At 36.0% G+C, this 16714-nt stretch overlaps 2 protein-coding genes across 2 annotated transcripts; one reads left to right on the forward strand and one right to left on the reverse strand.

Moving 5' to 3' along the window:
- Nucleotides 1-2952: 2952 nt before the first annotated feature.
- On the forward strand, nt 2953-7029 carry LOC126827985 (uncharacterized). Its single transcript, XM_050557568.2, has 4 exons — nt 2953-3663; nt 4020-4086; nt 4355-4671; nt 6855-7029. The coding sequence occupies exons 1-4, from the start codon at nt 2986-2988 to the stop codon at nt 6930-6932; spliced, it is 1140 nt and encodes a 379-aa protein (XP_050413525.2). The 5' UTR covers nt 2953-2985; the 3' UTR covers nt 6933-7029.
- Nucleotides 7030-8495: 1466 nt separating this feature from the next.
- Nucleotides 8496-12321, reverse strand: LOC126826986 (uncharacterized). Its single transcript, XM_050556138.2, has 6 exons — nt 12209-12321; nt 11279-11454; nt 10338-10616; nt 10027-10042; nt 9562-9664; nt 8496-9080 (listed from the first exon to the last, which is right to left on the reverse strand). The coding sequence occupies exons 2-6, from the start codon at nt 11394-11396 to the stop codon at nt 8655-8657; spliced, it is 942 nt and encodes a 313-aa protein (XP_050412095.2). The 5' UTR covers nt 11397-11454; nt 12209-12321; the 3' UTR covers nt 8496-8654.
- Nucleotides 12322-16714: the final 4393 nt, after the last annotated feature.

The raw sequence follows: 16714 nt of genomic DNA on the forward strand, positions 1-16714 counted from the left end.
TCATTTCATTTTGTCATTTGTTTCTTCGTCAGTTTCATTAGGTGACTTTAATAACACTTAAAAATCAAATATCCCCTACTTTTTTTGAATAGTATATTAAAAATTTGCACATCTTTCTAGGGCAGATCTCAGAACCTTGGCGTTTGTTTTGAACATGCTCAAAGCAAACGCCGTGACTCGGCGATCATTTGCGACCATCGAGACCACAGCGCGATATCTGGCGTTTCCACCACGCTTTTACCACGCTTATGGCGATCTTGACGCGCTCTGGGGATATTTGCCGTCGCCGTACCAGCGCAGTAAATGCGCCACCCCAGTCTGACGGGGTAAAGAACGAAACTTTTATCAAGTTTGTAAATTTTCTGGGACAATTTCTCGCGTTGTGTTTACGTTTGCCGGCGACTTTGTGCATTTTCTAGTCGCTGTACGGTCGCAGCAGCGCAGTAAGGACGCCACCCGGTCTGACGGGGGCATTACAGAACCGACTCTGTTGATTTATCTAATGCTATTATGTCGTACCTTATATTCAGTAGTGATATTTAAATCCATTATTTTCAATAATCTGATTAAAGACAATTCAGTGCTGTTTCATCTTAGCCTAGTCATCCATTTTGTGTGAGTGTTTTTAATACATGAGTAAATTGGATGTGGATGTTATATATAGATATCATTGTAATGGCCTATGACCAATTGAAACAACAACACGGATAAACACTTGTATTTAGGGAATATATCAATACGCCTTGATTACATTGACTCGTTTCAACTTACCCCACAATAGTGGAATAACTTACCCCACCCTTTGGGTAAATTGTGCGATTTGACCAACATTTTTTGGGACCCCACCATTTTATTCCGGCATAGTAATTTGACTGGATAATGCTTGTAAATGATGAACAACTTTTTAAACTATGCATGGTGTCAATTTTGGCAGCAAAATATGGATTCTTTGGACTCCAGAGCAGCTTTTGTGTCAAGTGGCACAACTTACCCCCTCTCCCCTAACTTTTATCCTCACAAAATAAGTTATTGGGTTTCTGTCGTGGGGATGTTCCCCCTTTTCGAAAACAAATCGCTTGCCATAATATGACCAAATGAATATATTATGGGTCTGCACGCACACTGTAAACCATGAACTTGTCCCAATGGATTAATATACATGTACGTTTAACATATTTAGTCGATGCTATAGACAATTTTCTTTATAATAAATCAATAATATTCAAATAAATTAGAATACTGTGAGCCAGAAACTCCAGATAGTCTGTGCGCTTAGATGTATTATTCCCACAGGGAAGTCGGCATACAGGGAACAATTTCTATGTTTTGAAGAAGACAGTGAAAAGAAAACTAAAACAAAAAGATTAGAATACTGTGAGCCATTTACATGTATTGAAGACGGCAGCCAGGGAACTATAATTGATATATATTGAAGGCGACTGCAGTTTTCGTCGGAACACATTTGTAATGGCTGGGTATTCTTATGTCAGATGGGTTCTTGATGGGCCTGCCAAAACATCAATATGTACTTTTGTCGTGATTGTAAACATACTGTTTTTGATGGTTTTGTGTAAAAGGGAGATGCGCTCAGTTACTTCATTTTTATTGTCTGCAATAGCGGCTTGTGACACTCTTATGGTAATTTCGGCATTTCCATACTCTATTTATTTGTCTGTAACGGATTTTGAGAAACTAATTCCCTACAGTTGGTGTCCCATCGTCGTTTACAGAGGAGTTGTTGCACAGATCGCGCATACTGCATCCATATGGTTAACTGTAACTCTTGGCGTGTTCCGCTATATATCTGTATGTTATCCATTAAAAGCACCGGCTTGGTGTAGTGCTAAACGAGCTGGAATTGCAAGCATCGTCGTCATTATGTTGCCCATAGTCATCTATGGAAGTAACTTCTTCCAAACACGTTTCGAACCTCAGACCTTGAATTTTGCTAACACGTCTGTCGAAACTTGTAAGAAAATCTTAAGCGATTGGTACATTCCCATAGAGCGTGAGTACGACCTGGGATTTTTCATTTTTAGATCCATCTTTATACAGTTTATTCCATGTTCTATATTGATGATCATCACCATTCGATTGCTATATGTCTTAAAAGTGGCATCACAAAGAAGGAGCAACGCGCTTGGAACCAATCAGCCAGACAGAACAGGGTCCAAACGAAGAAACGTTCTACTAATTACTGTTTTGATTGCAACAGTTATAATAGAAGTACCTATAGCATTGATCATGGTGTTGAACGTTATAGATAGTTATATGATGAAATTTGACACATTTGTTTTTGTTTCCGCAAGTAATGATGTCCTTTTGCTCACATGCGCGTTTAATTTTTGCATTCATTGCACGATGGGTAAGAAATTTAGAAAAGAGTTTCGGGAACTGTGTTGCTGTAGATCAGGACAGTCAATGAACTATACCCAGTAACAGAACTATAAGATGTGTATGCATGTAGTAATATTGTATTGTTTATTGTGTTTGCTTTTATTGTTAGGCGAGGTTGAGGGTGGACTGTAAATGTAAAAGGGGTTTGTTATGTGCAAGTCATAGGTTCGATATTGGGAGGCCGTCTGACCGGTTAGTGACTATTGATGATTAAATACTATTGACACTCCCACATCTTCTCTGATTTTGTTAATTATTAATGTTTGCTTTGTTGCAAGTTTGAAAAATAAAATTAAAAATAACTGGAAATGATTTTTTCTGTCATCCAATACATTTTCTAATACGTTTTGTTCATATTATTAATTTGATTTCATTTCCGCAATATTCAACATTTACACTGGTGAATATACAATAATATGATTTTGCTTCAATACCAAACACAGACCGTGCGAAACTGAATTGAAAATAACCCGCAATTATTGTTACATGTGTCAACATTGATGACAAGTAATCGTAAATAGACATGCAAGGCAAAAGCAGACATTTTCGTGACAGTCATTGAGGACGAAACACGTATGAAGAGGAAAAATGACACTATTGACTAAACTATATTGCATATTTCTAATCATTTTCTGTATTCATGGGAAAAAGTGTTCCAAGAAAGCAACAATTGCTACGTTCAATACTGGCTTAACGCCCAGATTATCAGAGTATGAAGTTCGGAGGAAGATGATTCCGGCAGTGGTTGCATCACTCAATGCAGATGTGATATGTTTGCAAGAGTTGTGGTTTGAAGATGACATAAAAAGTGTGACAGAAGCGGCAGCTAATGAAAAGTTTGATTCGTACAGCTCGTTAAATTCAGCGGTAAATCCGATTAGCACGAAAACTAGTTCACTTTGGACTCGGACTTTGCAAGCAATTTCGGATACACCGTGTCTGACATGGCGGTTATTGCCGTTTTTAACGTGTCAGTTTTGGTATTGTCGAAGCAAGGGTAAGATGGAGTTACTTCAGTGTATGATGAAGAACTGTTTGTCGTACGTTAACGCCATGCCACAAGAATGTTTATCCTGCATTGTCATTGGATATGCTGACCCTAGCACTGGCGTTGGAAGATGTGTACCACTCTTTCACAAGTACAGACGATTCAATAATCAAGGATTGTTACTTTTGAGTAAAATGAAAATAATATCTGCCAGAAAACAAACTTTTATAGACGAAAAAGTGAAGGAAATTCTACCAAGAGGTTACATCGAAGCCAAGGTGAGTCAGTTGCTTGCAATGGCGCGAGAACCCGGTTGGCTTCGCCGACCAGTTTTTACAGACGGTCTGCAAAAGGTTTATTTTGTCGACCGTGGAGCACCAAAAAGGTTATATCCCGATATTGACTTTATCTATAGATGTCAAATTTTCAACATTAGCAAATTGTTATTCCACAACACAACATATAAAATCCTATGAAATCGACAATTGCGTAACCCTTCCAGAGTAGTGTTCTCTGGTCAGGGGTCAGCTAATAACGCTACTATTCGATACCATGTGGAATTACATGCTACCTATTTTATTCTCTGAAATATATAATATGTAACGTATCTTTAAGTTTGTGGTTACTTTGACAGATCGATGGTATAGGTACAGTAATATGCACCCATCTGACAACTAATTTCAGCTCCACAAAATATGAATGTAAGTTCTACAAGTTAATTGTGCATTTATTAACAGCCACGGTTGACTTTGTTGATATTGATATTAAAGTTATCTATATTTATTTAAACTGCTATCTAAAATTAGGCGCCTAACTGTACGATGTTACTTAAATTTTAGAAATACACTGTTATATTTTGCTGCCATGCTTTCTAAACCCTTTCTCTCGCTTCTGGGTTTTTAGTTTCATGCCAATAATAGCTTTTATTAGTGTTTCAAACTAAGATTTTTTAAACTTTTTTTCACACAGATAATCTCAAATATTCGAGTCCAAAAGAGCAACATGCTGATGAAATAAGCCATCTGTGTGAAACGTTCAAGTACCGACACGGAAAGCATATCATAATGGGAGATTTGAATACTGGACCATTAAGCGAGAAAAGAGATCTATGGGGAGACTTTCCAAACAACTATAAAATGTTTCATAGATGTGGGTATACATCCTCGTATGAAGAGAATAACGGAACATGTACATATTGCACTTACAATAGTATACAGAATAACACAACTAGAGGAAAACTACTAGATCATATTCTGCTGACTGGGCAATCTTACAAAAATCCAAAGGTAAGGTAGCAGTTTGAATTTTTGCTCATTAAAATTGCCCTCTTAATGGGACGTCGTCTTGCATCGATAACGTTTGCGGGAATATTTCTGTAATTTATCAAATGCGTCACGTCTTAAAATTAGGAGAGCTTTTTGTATTTAGGGAAATGGGGGTAATGATCTAGCTCGTGTTCTTTAAATCTTGTCATTGTGTCAACTGTCGCGCTATTGATACCGATACCTGAGCTGACTGAGGAATGGGTTCTCTACCATTGTTTTTATCCGGATTAAATCGTTTCCTTATATATAGATAAAAGATTTATGGTACGATGTACTATGGCCTGCTGCTCCATATATGCATTAGTCTTGTTTTTTTCCAGTCTGAACAGTTTGGGTCAGTTATAACCAGTGTAATTATGCAGGTTTAAAATAGTCCTATTTTGATAAGTGAAATTGATTGCCTTGTATTATCATAACCACATCATTGATTGTCATGCTGGGCTCTTGATCCTCTGTTTTCAATCATACACTTGTCATAACTATTATGTTCGTTTATGCGACCTGCAGTCTATGTGGTTGAAGGTGTCTACTGATCGACAGATTTGAAAAAATATATCATTAAAAGAGCACTTTTTATAATTTGTAGGTCCGCAATTCATTATGTTTACCAGGCTAAATAAAGATGTGTTCATTAAATGTATATAGCCGTTGGTTAATAGAAAGTGCAGGAGGAATGCACCACATACAAATAATTACACAAGACAGACCTTATACATAAACACCTCAAACAACACACTCACTTATCCCGGTGTCTGTGATTCTCCTAAAACGTCGAATTGCGAACTCCAAAGAATCATGGATAATGCGACTTGATGATCGAGATTCCTTTATTTCCTGCGTAATTTTTATTCTGCTATAAAAATAAGAACTACCGGGAAATTCATAACGAAATGGAGAAATGTCATGTGCAGATAATACGAGAAGGCGTATATTTTAAATGCCATTTAAAGACATGTCTTCTATTCACTTAATTCATTAAATATTCGCTTATATGTGCTAATAATTTTACGCTGATGAAATAATAATTATTATTTACAGTTTTTGGACCAAATGGAAGTTTCGAAATTTCTTTTAAGAGTGATGATCCAGATAGAATTAGAAAAATGCTAAAACAGTTAAAATTAAAAATTTAGGAACAAAAACGGATAATTCAATTATATCATTGCAAAGAAGATAATAAGCTATATATGTGACCCGTAATGGCATAATGAATCGTAATAGGGCAAACATTGACTGAGCTGTGCCCGCTTGAAACCAAGTTTTGAGAAAAAGCATGTCAAAGATCTTATTCTAGAAATAGTTAGTTCTTTATCGTTACATCAAAATCGTAATGCTTGTGAAAAGAAAACATTTTAAAGAATGCCATCTGGTATGTTACTATTAAGTGAAGGGTATTTTACAACTTTAAAGCCAGATTTTTTTACAAATTTATTTGTTTTCAAGCAATCGGTCATAAGAGGATCAACCTTATTGATAAGCAGTACTTCGCAATTTTTTGTTCTAGGATATGAGATGAATTGCTCTCTGGGATTATCCAGTACCATAGAAATAACCTCTTCTACGATCTGGATTAACCCATTCCGACCGCGTGATGTCCGGGTATAAATTCATTGGAAATTATCGAAATTTATCGACGGATATCGATTGGTGCGTGACGCAGATGTATACCAATCATATGTACATGAGTGCGTGTAAACTTATTTTACAAAATTGAGTTATGTATTTTAATCAGGTAGTGAAAGATAAGACTGGTCTCAATCCCAAACTTCACTAGCTATTTCCTGCCCAAAACTATAAGAGTTGTACGGAATTTGTACGGGTAAGTATCAGTCCCCTCTGAGCAACTAAAATCCAAACATTAAAAGAGAGAGTTAATTTAGGACTAACACATGGTTCAAGCTTTTATTTCAATAATTCGCTTGCGCGTAGAGGGTCTTTGCAGTGGGAGGTAACCGAGGGACCCGGTGAAAACCCATGAGGTTGGACAGGCGACCCTACTCCTTGTCACGTACAACCGGGGAAACAAACCACACCAGTTGACCCAAAGACAGACCTTATGATGTAACGCGCACGCGCTAACCATTCAGCTATCCACACCCCATCCCCTTAAAGAAATAATTAATAGTATTTTATTTTATTTTCAGAAAATATTTACCCGGAGAAGAAAAGGCAAAAATTTATCCGATCATTTTGGTATTCAGGTCGACGTTTGCTTTGATTAATTTTGATTTACATTATCACATTTTCACAAATTGCTTTTCGGAAAATCAAGTGGGAATATATTATTTGGTTTTTATAAAATAAAGTGTTTGTATCTTTTATTATCAAGTGTTTGAGTCTTGACAATTTTTTCTACCAGGTGGGACTGTGGGTTTTCTTAGTATCCTTGAATTGGAATTTCCCAGGTTCAAATCTCGGCGTTTACTCACAATAGCACCTTCGTGGGTTTTCTCCCTTGGTTGACAAAGACATTTAGGGGATATTCGATTGCCAGTCCTGAATGTCGGGAATGGACATAACTCCAATCGAGTGACACGGAACTCAGTCGTGTCACAGTTTTGTCAGTTCAGAAAACGAATGTAGTGTGACTAGACTCATGACGTAATATGTTTCAGCTGTCATGTTTGGTTGAGGCATTTTCTTATTACAGTCCCAAATCTCACTCGATTGTCACTATCTCTTACCACAGGTACATGGGGACAGGCACGCCCTTATATGGTGCACCTATGTGATTTTTTCTTAATATTTTCTGGGGGGGGGGGGGTTCTTAATATTTTTCAAATTTTTTAATCTGCTTTATTTTTCTTCCTATTTGGTGCTAAATCATATAATATTTACTATCAAACATATTCGTATCAAAAAAAAAAATTATACCTTCTGATGTATCTAATAAAAGAGAAAGGTAAAACACTTTTCTGTTGACATTTTTTTGTCAGTGAGGTACCCCTGTCGCTATTTAATTCAAAATCGTGAATGAACTTGTCTTGCCTTACAAATCAACCACTCGGTTCCTTTCGATATATATTCCTTTCGATAAAAACACATATTTCAATTTTTTTCAAAAATGCTAAGTCAGTTTATTTGCCATAAATTTAATTCCGGAACGCCCAATCCAGTATACCCAATTTGTAGTCGATAGCATGGGATAGAAACTACCAAGATCTTGTGTTCAAGTTAGTAAAATTACCTGGTAATCGGAAAACATAAATTGTATTGTGTGCTAGTCTAAAAAAGGGAAGATAAAGCAACGTTAAACCACGTTCATTTCTCTCTCAGGTTTTGCTTGATGACTTTAGAAAGTGTCTATCTGATCAGACAGCAACCAAGAGTGTGTGTGGGTTGGGTTGTTTTTGGATTGTTTTTTTTTTTGTTTTATTTTTTCGGGGGGGGGGGGGCAACATCCACTTGACACAAAATAGGTCATTTCCGAACTAACAAATGGGTATTTTGTTTTTTAATTTTTCGCTTTCGCGTAGGGGGTCTTTAGCAATAATATTGGAGGAAACCGGAAGACCTGAAGGACCCGAAAAGAACGCGACCCTACTCCTTATCACTACAAGTGTGGGGTCAAAACCAAGCCACTTGACCAAATGACAGACGATAATATGATATAAAGTACACGAGTTAGATCACTTGACCACACGATATATTTCTGCGATGTTGCGATGTATTTTTGATTTTTTTTTTTTTTTTTTTTTTTGTAAAACATCAGTCTGTATTTCATATTATGCAATAAATATCATGATACACAACATATTATCTAGTTTCAACTGTATTGAATATACTGTAGTTAATAAGTTAATAAAGAAGTGGAAAAAAATGTAATATTTATTAAATATGTAAAATAGTACGGAAAATATATCTTATTATTAAAATTTTAATAAATTACCAAAAATGTGGCAGCAATGTCCATTACTGGATTTTGTTCAGGTGACGAGTTCAAGTTATGTATTCCACCATTCAATCAGAGAGTCCCCGTGTTTCATAGGCTTAACAATATCATGTGCCATGGGATAATATATTGTTTCTGGTATGTTATATTCCTGGTCGGCTTCTTTAAAGGCTATTCGAATTCTATCCCGGACGGTCTTGGGTTCATTCCAATCGGTATACGGGGTATCGGGTGGCAAATCATGCTGAGCAAAGGATAGTTCCGGTTGAAACAGAATGAAACCATTGGCAGTGCCAAAACTGTACCGGGAATTAGTTCTTGGATAAAATGGAGCAAATGTTGTTATGAACATAGTCATTTTGTTATACTCGAACACCCAGCCTCGCTTGCCTATATATGACTTTTGTAATGATTTTCCATGCCCCGGATCATTATTGGAGATAACTTTTAATACACGTTTAACATTTTTCGCGAAGATCTGAAAATATAAATAACATTGTGAATAATAAGAGCATGATTCCATATTCGTGCCATTGTTAATTCAGATTAACAAATCTGACATTCATTGATAACGCTAGACGATAAACAGAAAAAAAGACAACCGGTCGTTCGTTCTGATCTTCTGGATATTAGGAATGAAATGGGGTTTAAAGTCTGGTCAACACAACAATCCGATCATTTTAATTGCGCTAGCAATTCTTTTGCGTGTATATAAATGTGTTCGATTGCAGCGGTTACTTCTGATTAAAAGACCATCATGATATGACATGGGGTTAAACGTTTTGATTTTCTGCACCGACTTCGCTAATTAAAACAGGCACACGCCATGCAGAGTGCTTTGATGGCAATTATACCCATACAGTGGCGTTACCGCCTATTGTTCTTAGAATAAAAACGACAAAAGTCTCCTTTGAGTGCACAAAATGCGAATAGACTTTTTGTATAGAGTTGGCGTTTACCTGTATATCGTCACAATACTCTTCACCAGGTAGTTCAAATACAAACCCATCTAAACCAAGTATTTCACAAGACAGAATAAACTTATAGAAAGTTGGCATCGATCTAAAAAAAGACAAAAAGAAAGAAACTCGGGGAAACTTAATATAATTGTAGAACGACTCGTCTGAATTAAGGTTTGCGTAAAAAAATTTGTTTCGATATTTCATGGAAACATGTTTAAATATTCTTAACGCAGTTAAATTTGTTTTCTTGCTAATCAGTTGTACAGAACGACTCGTCTGAAAGTTGTGCATAAACAATTTTGTTTCTATATATTGGATCGGATTCTGAAGAGCTCAAAAATATTTCATGGAAACATGTTTAAATATTCTTAACGCAATTAAACTTGTTTTCTTGTTAATAAAATGATTTGTACAGTACCTCAAAAGTATAATATAACAAATAAAATATGTCAGTTATGTTACCTGAATATGTTTTCTTCTGCAAAAAGATAGAATAATAATAAAATATCAGTTAGTGTTTCTTTTGCAGACATTGTAATGTTAATATACCACAGGCAATGTAACGTAAATATACCACGGACAATGTAATGTAATTATAAGACAGATAATGTAATGTAAATATAACACAGACACAAAGTTTGGTTTTTATGGAATTATTCTTGATTTCTAAATAGTTATAAAACCATGAATCTCGAATTTTAAAAAGACCCAGTAAGTTATGTCTTCAATTTACCGTTAATCAGTAAATCGAAAAGATGAACAATAATACATACCTAGCCCTAAATGTTCTTCCCAGTCTTTTGAACCCCAAATTTTAGATCGCTTGGCAAAAATACAAGGTGTGTTCTCTTTGATCACATTAAAATTCTTTAATGTGATGTTATCAGTTGCGTCGTACGTCACATATTCTGATATTTGTCTGTCGATTTCGTCTGCGTTATCAACAGGGAGCTGTTTTATTCTAGGTTTCCCTTTAAAAGGATTCGTGACTTCTGTGTGGTTATTAATTGAATTTCTATCAATTCTTTCAAAAACTCTCAGAAAGAAAAACCCTATAAAAAAAAAATTTAAATTATCAAAAAATTTATATGCCTGTTCAATTATCTAAACTCTAGAAGAACCGTGTGCTAATTGATCTAATAAAATCTGAAATTAGAAATCTAATCTTCACTGTTTATTCGTGTACAAAAGGGTATGCTTACAGATAAAGGACTTTAAGCAAATTGTGTCGGTTGACCCAAATATTTATAGTTATATCAAATGGTGTATCCCCAATCGATACCTTTTCCCCCGTTGCTTTTAACATTTTTTTTCATGAAAATATATCTAAAACAATTGAACAACAGTCAGAAAAAGGTGTTGCCGTTAGTATTTTTTTTTCAAGAATACATGACCGACTAAAGCTAGTGTGGGGTATGCAGCAAATTTCATAACGGAGTTCTAAATTAATAAAATACGCATAACTATCAAACACATTTTTGTGATTCAAATACTTTCGTATTTATGTGTCGTATATGTAGATAAGCCTATTTAGATTTAATCCCATTAATTACTGTGTTAAAACAATAACCCCAACTGAAGTGAAGGTGATTTTCTAAAATGGCTAACCCTTAAACGCACAGTCTATCACTAACAATTTTTAGCGGCGTATTTTTGCTAACCAGTAAAAAAAATAGTTGCTTTTAGTAAAAAAAAAAAAATCACGAATACATACCTAATAACGTTGTACCACTCAGTAAAGATGTCAGAGAAAAATGTAAGCTTACAGTCGAGTAAAGAAATATAAAAACAACAAGCAGCTGTATGCATTTGACGCCTGTTTTGACTTGCATTGTTACATTATTGTTGGAAGATTCATTCTTGATTAATTACAAATTACCACAAGCATTTCTAAAATTAAAAAAAAAACTTATTAATAATGGGTACCAGGTTAATTTGACAGTTTTATTTTTATTTTTGTTGTGGTTGTTGTTTTAAATATAAATAACTATATATCTCATAGAAACATGCCTGTCACTTACACATGTCACGTGTTTTTCTATAATACATTTCATTAAAATACAAATAGCTGTGTAGACACCCTACAGGGAGGGGTCACTATACACAACCCAATTAAAGAACGGGGAGACTTTGTACATTTACTTTTTATACAGGTTTTTCATGAAAATCCAAACAGTTTTAGAATTACTTTACTCTAATACATTCCGATTAAATAATTATCCAAAAAAAAAAAAATAACAATTAGAAATACAATTTCGGCATGATATCTGTTTGTGTTAACCTCGTTCAGCTTTTCTGTCCCAACTGGGCTAAGATAACCTGTTATAATTACAAATTCAGTTTCGACACCAGAATAGTTCTTTACTAAGGTGTAATACTGCTGACACCATATCTCAACTAAATTAGAAAGAAATTTTCCGTAGTGTCCTTTTTGTCGTACAATAATATTTTGTAGGCTTTAAGTGTTTAAGGGCAACAACTCCATTTAATAATCAGTCGAAATCCATTTTGACGTGGCATGCTTTAACACATTATTATTACAATGGTATATGTATTGTATTTTCTGATATTGAGCCGTTCATTTACTAGGGTGTAGTATAGCTGGCATCAAATCTCAACTTAATTAGAAAGAAACAGTCCGTACCTTGTGTGTCCTGTCATGTTGTCCTGTGTTTTGATGCGTCGTGATCTATATTTAGATTCCTTAACTGTGTAACAGCCTATTCATATCCAGCGTCTTGAAGATCGAGCACCGCGCTTAATTCTTTATCACCCAGTGTCATATTATATGATGGACCCAGTGAGGTCCCCAGGCGGGGGTGCTGATCATGGCATTACTACACCCCTTTCCGCCAATAGTTTTATCAATTTTGAAAGATGATAGATGTAATGTCTGTTATTCGCATATATATTCTCCTTTCTGTAATGACAACACCGCTTCTTTTCTGTTTTAACGATTTGATTTAAAATCCAAAACGCAAATAAGCATACATGTTTTCATTTATTTTAAGGGAGCCACGGTGGCTAGGTGAGTAAGACGCTGACTCCCTAGCCTGAAGTTCGCTGGTTCGATTCCGGTGTTGGCCGAGAAAGTTCATCGGGTATTTTGGCGTGGTTTCTCCTTGTCTAGTTGTTCCGATGGGACGAAGAATCGAGGTCCCGTGTACATAATGACCTTCAAGTAAAAGATCCGGGCAAAATGTCCTCCAATATCACACTGCATATGCCCACTTTCATTAGCCCAGTCGGAGCAGAACAGCAGGGGGCGTTAAACGTTATTTTATTTCTCAAGTCACAGTCGATTTGTTTCAATTTACAGATTCGCTAAGTTACGTTATTAAGTCGTAGATGGCCAAATAGTTGGCATTGTATTTATCTTTGAATTAAAACACATTGTTTCGAGGTTTTGTTTTAGGATTAAATTTGATCTAATACATCACGTGTCATTATACCTATTTCATTTAAAGTCTTTATGCAGTAGATTTACATCTACCCGTTAAAAGTTTGATATTGAAAATAAAAATGGAACGATTCGATTAATTATTGTTGCTTAAAGCCGCTTATTGTCATTTGATTGTTTTTGAATTCCCTGTAAATTACAATAGTGTGGAAGTTGAATCTCTAACGGATATATATCAGTATAGAGGTGCTTCAATTCCGTTCAGTTCAAAGATATGATTGATTGAAAATGTCCCAACATATTCCATATCCTCTGCACATTATCCTGTCTTGAGTAAAATCTGTTGAAGTTCGGTAGATAATCTCCAGGCCGGGATTCAATCGGATTAAGAGACCCAGCGAAAGGTTTTGGTAACGATTATAGCTGGTGCTGGCTTGTTTTAACCGTCTTTCGTTTATATCGTCCGCAGATGATGCCGAATGTTGAGAAATGTTCGTTATATTATCTTTGTTAATACGTATTAACGGAATTGTGGTTTCAAAGGGTATACAGGTGCACCAAAACCTGTCATGATATATACTAGTCTTACGATGCAAAGACTTACCCGGCAACACTGGGCTCAGCTCAGTCTAATGATTTTCTAATGCTTTAGCCAGATCGCCTTGATTGTTGCGGATGTTTAAATTTCCAATTGTCACCCAAACTGCCCAGAATGGCATTGATCGGAGACCATTAAAACCAGCTACATTTTTGTATAATATTATGTAAAACATTTGAAATAAAACTTCTTGTATTTCATTCAGCACATTAAAATGGCGTCGTTTGCCTTCATTATAATTCGCGTGAACAAATCTGCACCAGACAAATAAAACACCTACCCATTTTTTATGGGGTTTTTGCTGGGGTTTTTTTTTTTTTGGGGGGGGGGGCGAAGGAGCGGGGTATTCAATTGGTTTGGATTGGGATTGGCCAAATAACATCATTGTGAACAGATCGGCATTCCACACAGCATATTAGTCGGAAATCTAAAATCTTTACGACGACCAGTATGTATGACAAGCTCTTTTGGCGCCATTGGTCCGATGGGCTAATAGAAACAACGAAACGAAAATACAGTATAATTTTAATGTTTTTTTCCTCAAGATACAGGTTTACCAAGATAATGTATATTTAATGTCACCATACCTTTCAAAGTAAACCCTCATGCCCCACCCCTCCGCACCCCCACCAAACAACCAAAGCACCAACAGACGAACACATATATATTTATAAAGATAACGCACACTACATGTATTATCATTTCTCCCAATAGTTAAACTGAATGAAGCAGTTGAATAATAAAATAGTTAAATGTTGGATCAATCGTGGCGTATACACACCAACACCACTATAAACACACACAACCGTAACCACATTACAATTCACCCAAATTCACAAGTTAAAAAAATGTTTAAAAATTATTGGGTAACATAACACACAACCTTGATGACAGCCCCTGTTGTGCGAGAAAAGCACAGTACGCTCTCAGAATAGTTGTCATGCATGGCGTTGTTGTTGGTATAGTTTGGGTATCAACGCCTTCGTCATCGTCTGAAATGTAAAATAATATGGTGTCTGGGTGAATACAACCAGGCATCAATATCAATGTCATCCGAACTCTTCATCAGTACGTCCGTATTCAATGTAGACGTAAACAAAATCATGACATTTTCAGAACTATTAGTTCAGCACTTTGAGATATTGAAATGAAACGGGTGTCTAGTTACAGATCAAATTGCAGTTAGAGCAACATTTACAGGAGTTATGACTTTCAGTTTTCCAGACCCCCCCCCCGCCCCTGTCTTTGAATTACTGGATGGACATTACACAGGTCAGATGGTGGTCTCATCCCGATTGATATCATCTTGATTAAGGGAATTCGTGTCTAGCCTAATTCACATTGAACGCATAAGTCTTTTATTTTCCCTTTGTCTAATTCACATATCGCTGAAAATCCACAGGAATCTTCCTCGCAAGGAACTACGCGGTGCCACGGTCTAGACGTGCATGCGAAAGTAAAACACTCAGCATCTATCTTATGAATCCGTCGCCGTGCTGTCAAAATAAAACATACGAGGGTTATCAATTATGTTTGTATGTTGTTGACAAATACGTTGCTCCCGGAAAATGGATTCTGATTAATAGCTTAAACCCGTTTTACCAGGAAGCCCATCTAGGTTAACTTTATATATAGAATATCTTTCTAAAAATACAGAACTGGGCCAGCTTGTAAAGTACATTGCGTAGTGACACAGCCTCAAATGCAACTCTGGAAAATGTATTTGCTGGTCAAAATAATAAATAAAGAGCCGTTTTATCCAAAAGTAATTAAAGTAGCTAAGTCTCTTAACTCAATATCATCCAAAATCTTCGACATAACCATTTTAGCGTTGGTACACGAATCGTGTACCATGGTGCATTTCAGCGCCATTTTTAACAAGGGACTCGTAGAAAGAGGCTAGATATATTCCACAATTCATGTCAAACGGTGACGCCATATTCTTATCTGGAGAGCATGCACAATAAATACTATCGGTATAGAGTGGAATAACCAGACGCTAGACATTGCCTTTCGATTGAGACTTCTGGCGTATTTCGCCGAACATAACTGATTAGAAATTGCAGTAAAAACAGAAACGATTGAATGTAAATCAGTTTATATACATACATTCACCTTGCATTATTATATGCGTCGCGACCCATTTGTGTCAATTTCTAGATCCAAAATATTAGCGATTTAGCTCCTTTAAACGGTGCAATTAAGTATTTACAACCAATTGGTCAATTAGAAAGGAATATGTCCCCATTAGATGAGATTTTGGTGGTATAAGCAAAGTCCAAATAAAAGTTTGACTAACTGCTTTAATCACAATTAAACAGTTTCGTTAGACGACAGAAACAAGTACCTAATCGAGATTTTTGGAGTATTTGGAGGTCTCATGAAATCATTATTACTTAGTTGAAATGGTTACATAGCTGTAGCTTTGATCGCCCGCCACAAAATATTTTCCAGCTCGGATGGGTGCCGTTTGGAAATAAATATCATGGGAGTGCGCGATCAATTAAGTAGATACCGCATATGTATAAAACAAAAGTTCAACAAAAAACATGGTTGTACGGATGTACGAAATATTACTAGACAACCTCCTGTCCAACAGATGCAATGTATTGAACTAAATAACCTGGTCACTGTGTGTTAAAAGTTCATATTTATAAACATATGCAAACAGGAGCATGCATAGGGTGGGCATAAAGTTAGAAATAACAGTTTACACGAAGGTTGATACGCCGGTCCACAGACGGTCAGATGAAGTGGCCATTCTGGTTGTTTGGGGTAGGATCAACTGATTTACTTGAACTTTCCTTCCTCCATGGTCGGTTCACTTTTGTATATATACTATTCAAAAAAAGTAGGGGATATTTGATTTTTAAGTGTTATTAAAGTCACCTAATGAAACTGACGAAGAAACAAATGACAAAATGAAATGAAGTTCACATTCATCGATTTATTCCAAATGATCGTTAGACTAAGTAAGGCACAGACTGACCATTATAAGGGTAAAATGATACCCGGGGTCAAACAGCTAAGTTACCACAGCATCACAACCAAGTCAGTAACGGGTAAATCCTCCTCTGTTTGCCAAACAAGCATTGATCCGACGTGGCATACTCCTAATGAGACGTCTAAGGTCATTTTGGTCCAGATTGTCC

This window comes from Patella vulgata, chromosome 7, assembly GCF_932274485.2.
Source record: "Patella vulgata chromosome 7, xgPatVulg1.2, whole genome shotgun sequence".
Taxonomy (NCBI): Eukaryota; Metazoa; Mollusca; class Gastropoda; family Patellidae; genus Patella; species Patella vulgata.

Coding starts and splice junctions, on each gene's coding strand:
- LOC126827985 (XM_050557568.2), top strand. CDS start 2,986: ATGACACTATTGACTAAACTATATTGCATATTTCTAATCATTTTCTGT. Junction 3,664..4,019: donor GAGGTTACATCGAAGCCAAG/GTGAGTCAGTTG, acceptor TTACTTTGACAG/ATCGATGGTATAGGTACAGT. Junction 4,087..4,354: donor CAGCTCCACAAAATATGAAT/GTAAGTTCTACA, acceptor TTTTTCACACAG/ATAATCTCAAATATTCGAGT.
- LOC126826986 (XM_050556138.2), bottom strand. CDS start 11,396: ATGCAAGTCAAAACAGGCGTCAAATGCATACAGCTGCTTGTTGTTTTT. Junction 10,617..11,278: donor GAGTGGTACAACGTTATTAG/GTATGTATTCGT, acceptor TTTTTTTTATAG/GGTTTTTCTTTCTGAGAGTT. Junction 9,081..9,561: donor AGTATTGTGACGATATACAG/GTAAACGCCAAC, acceptor TTATATTTTCAG/ATCTTCGCGAAAAATGTTAA.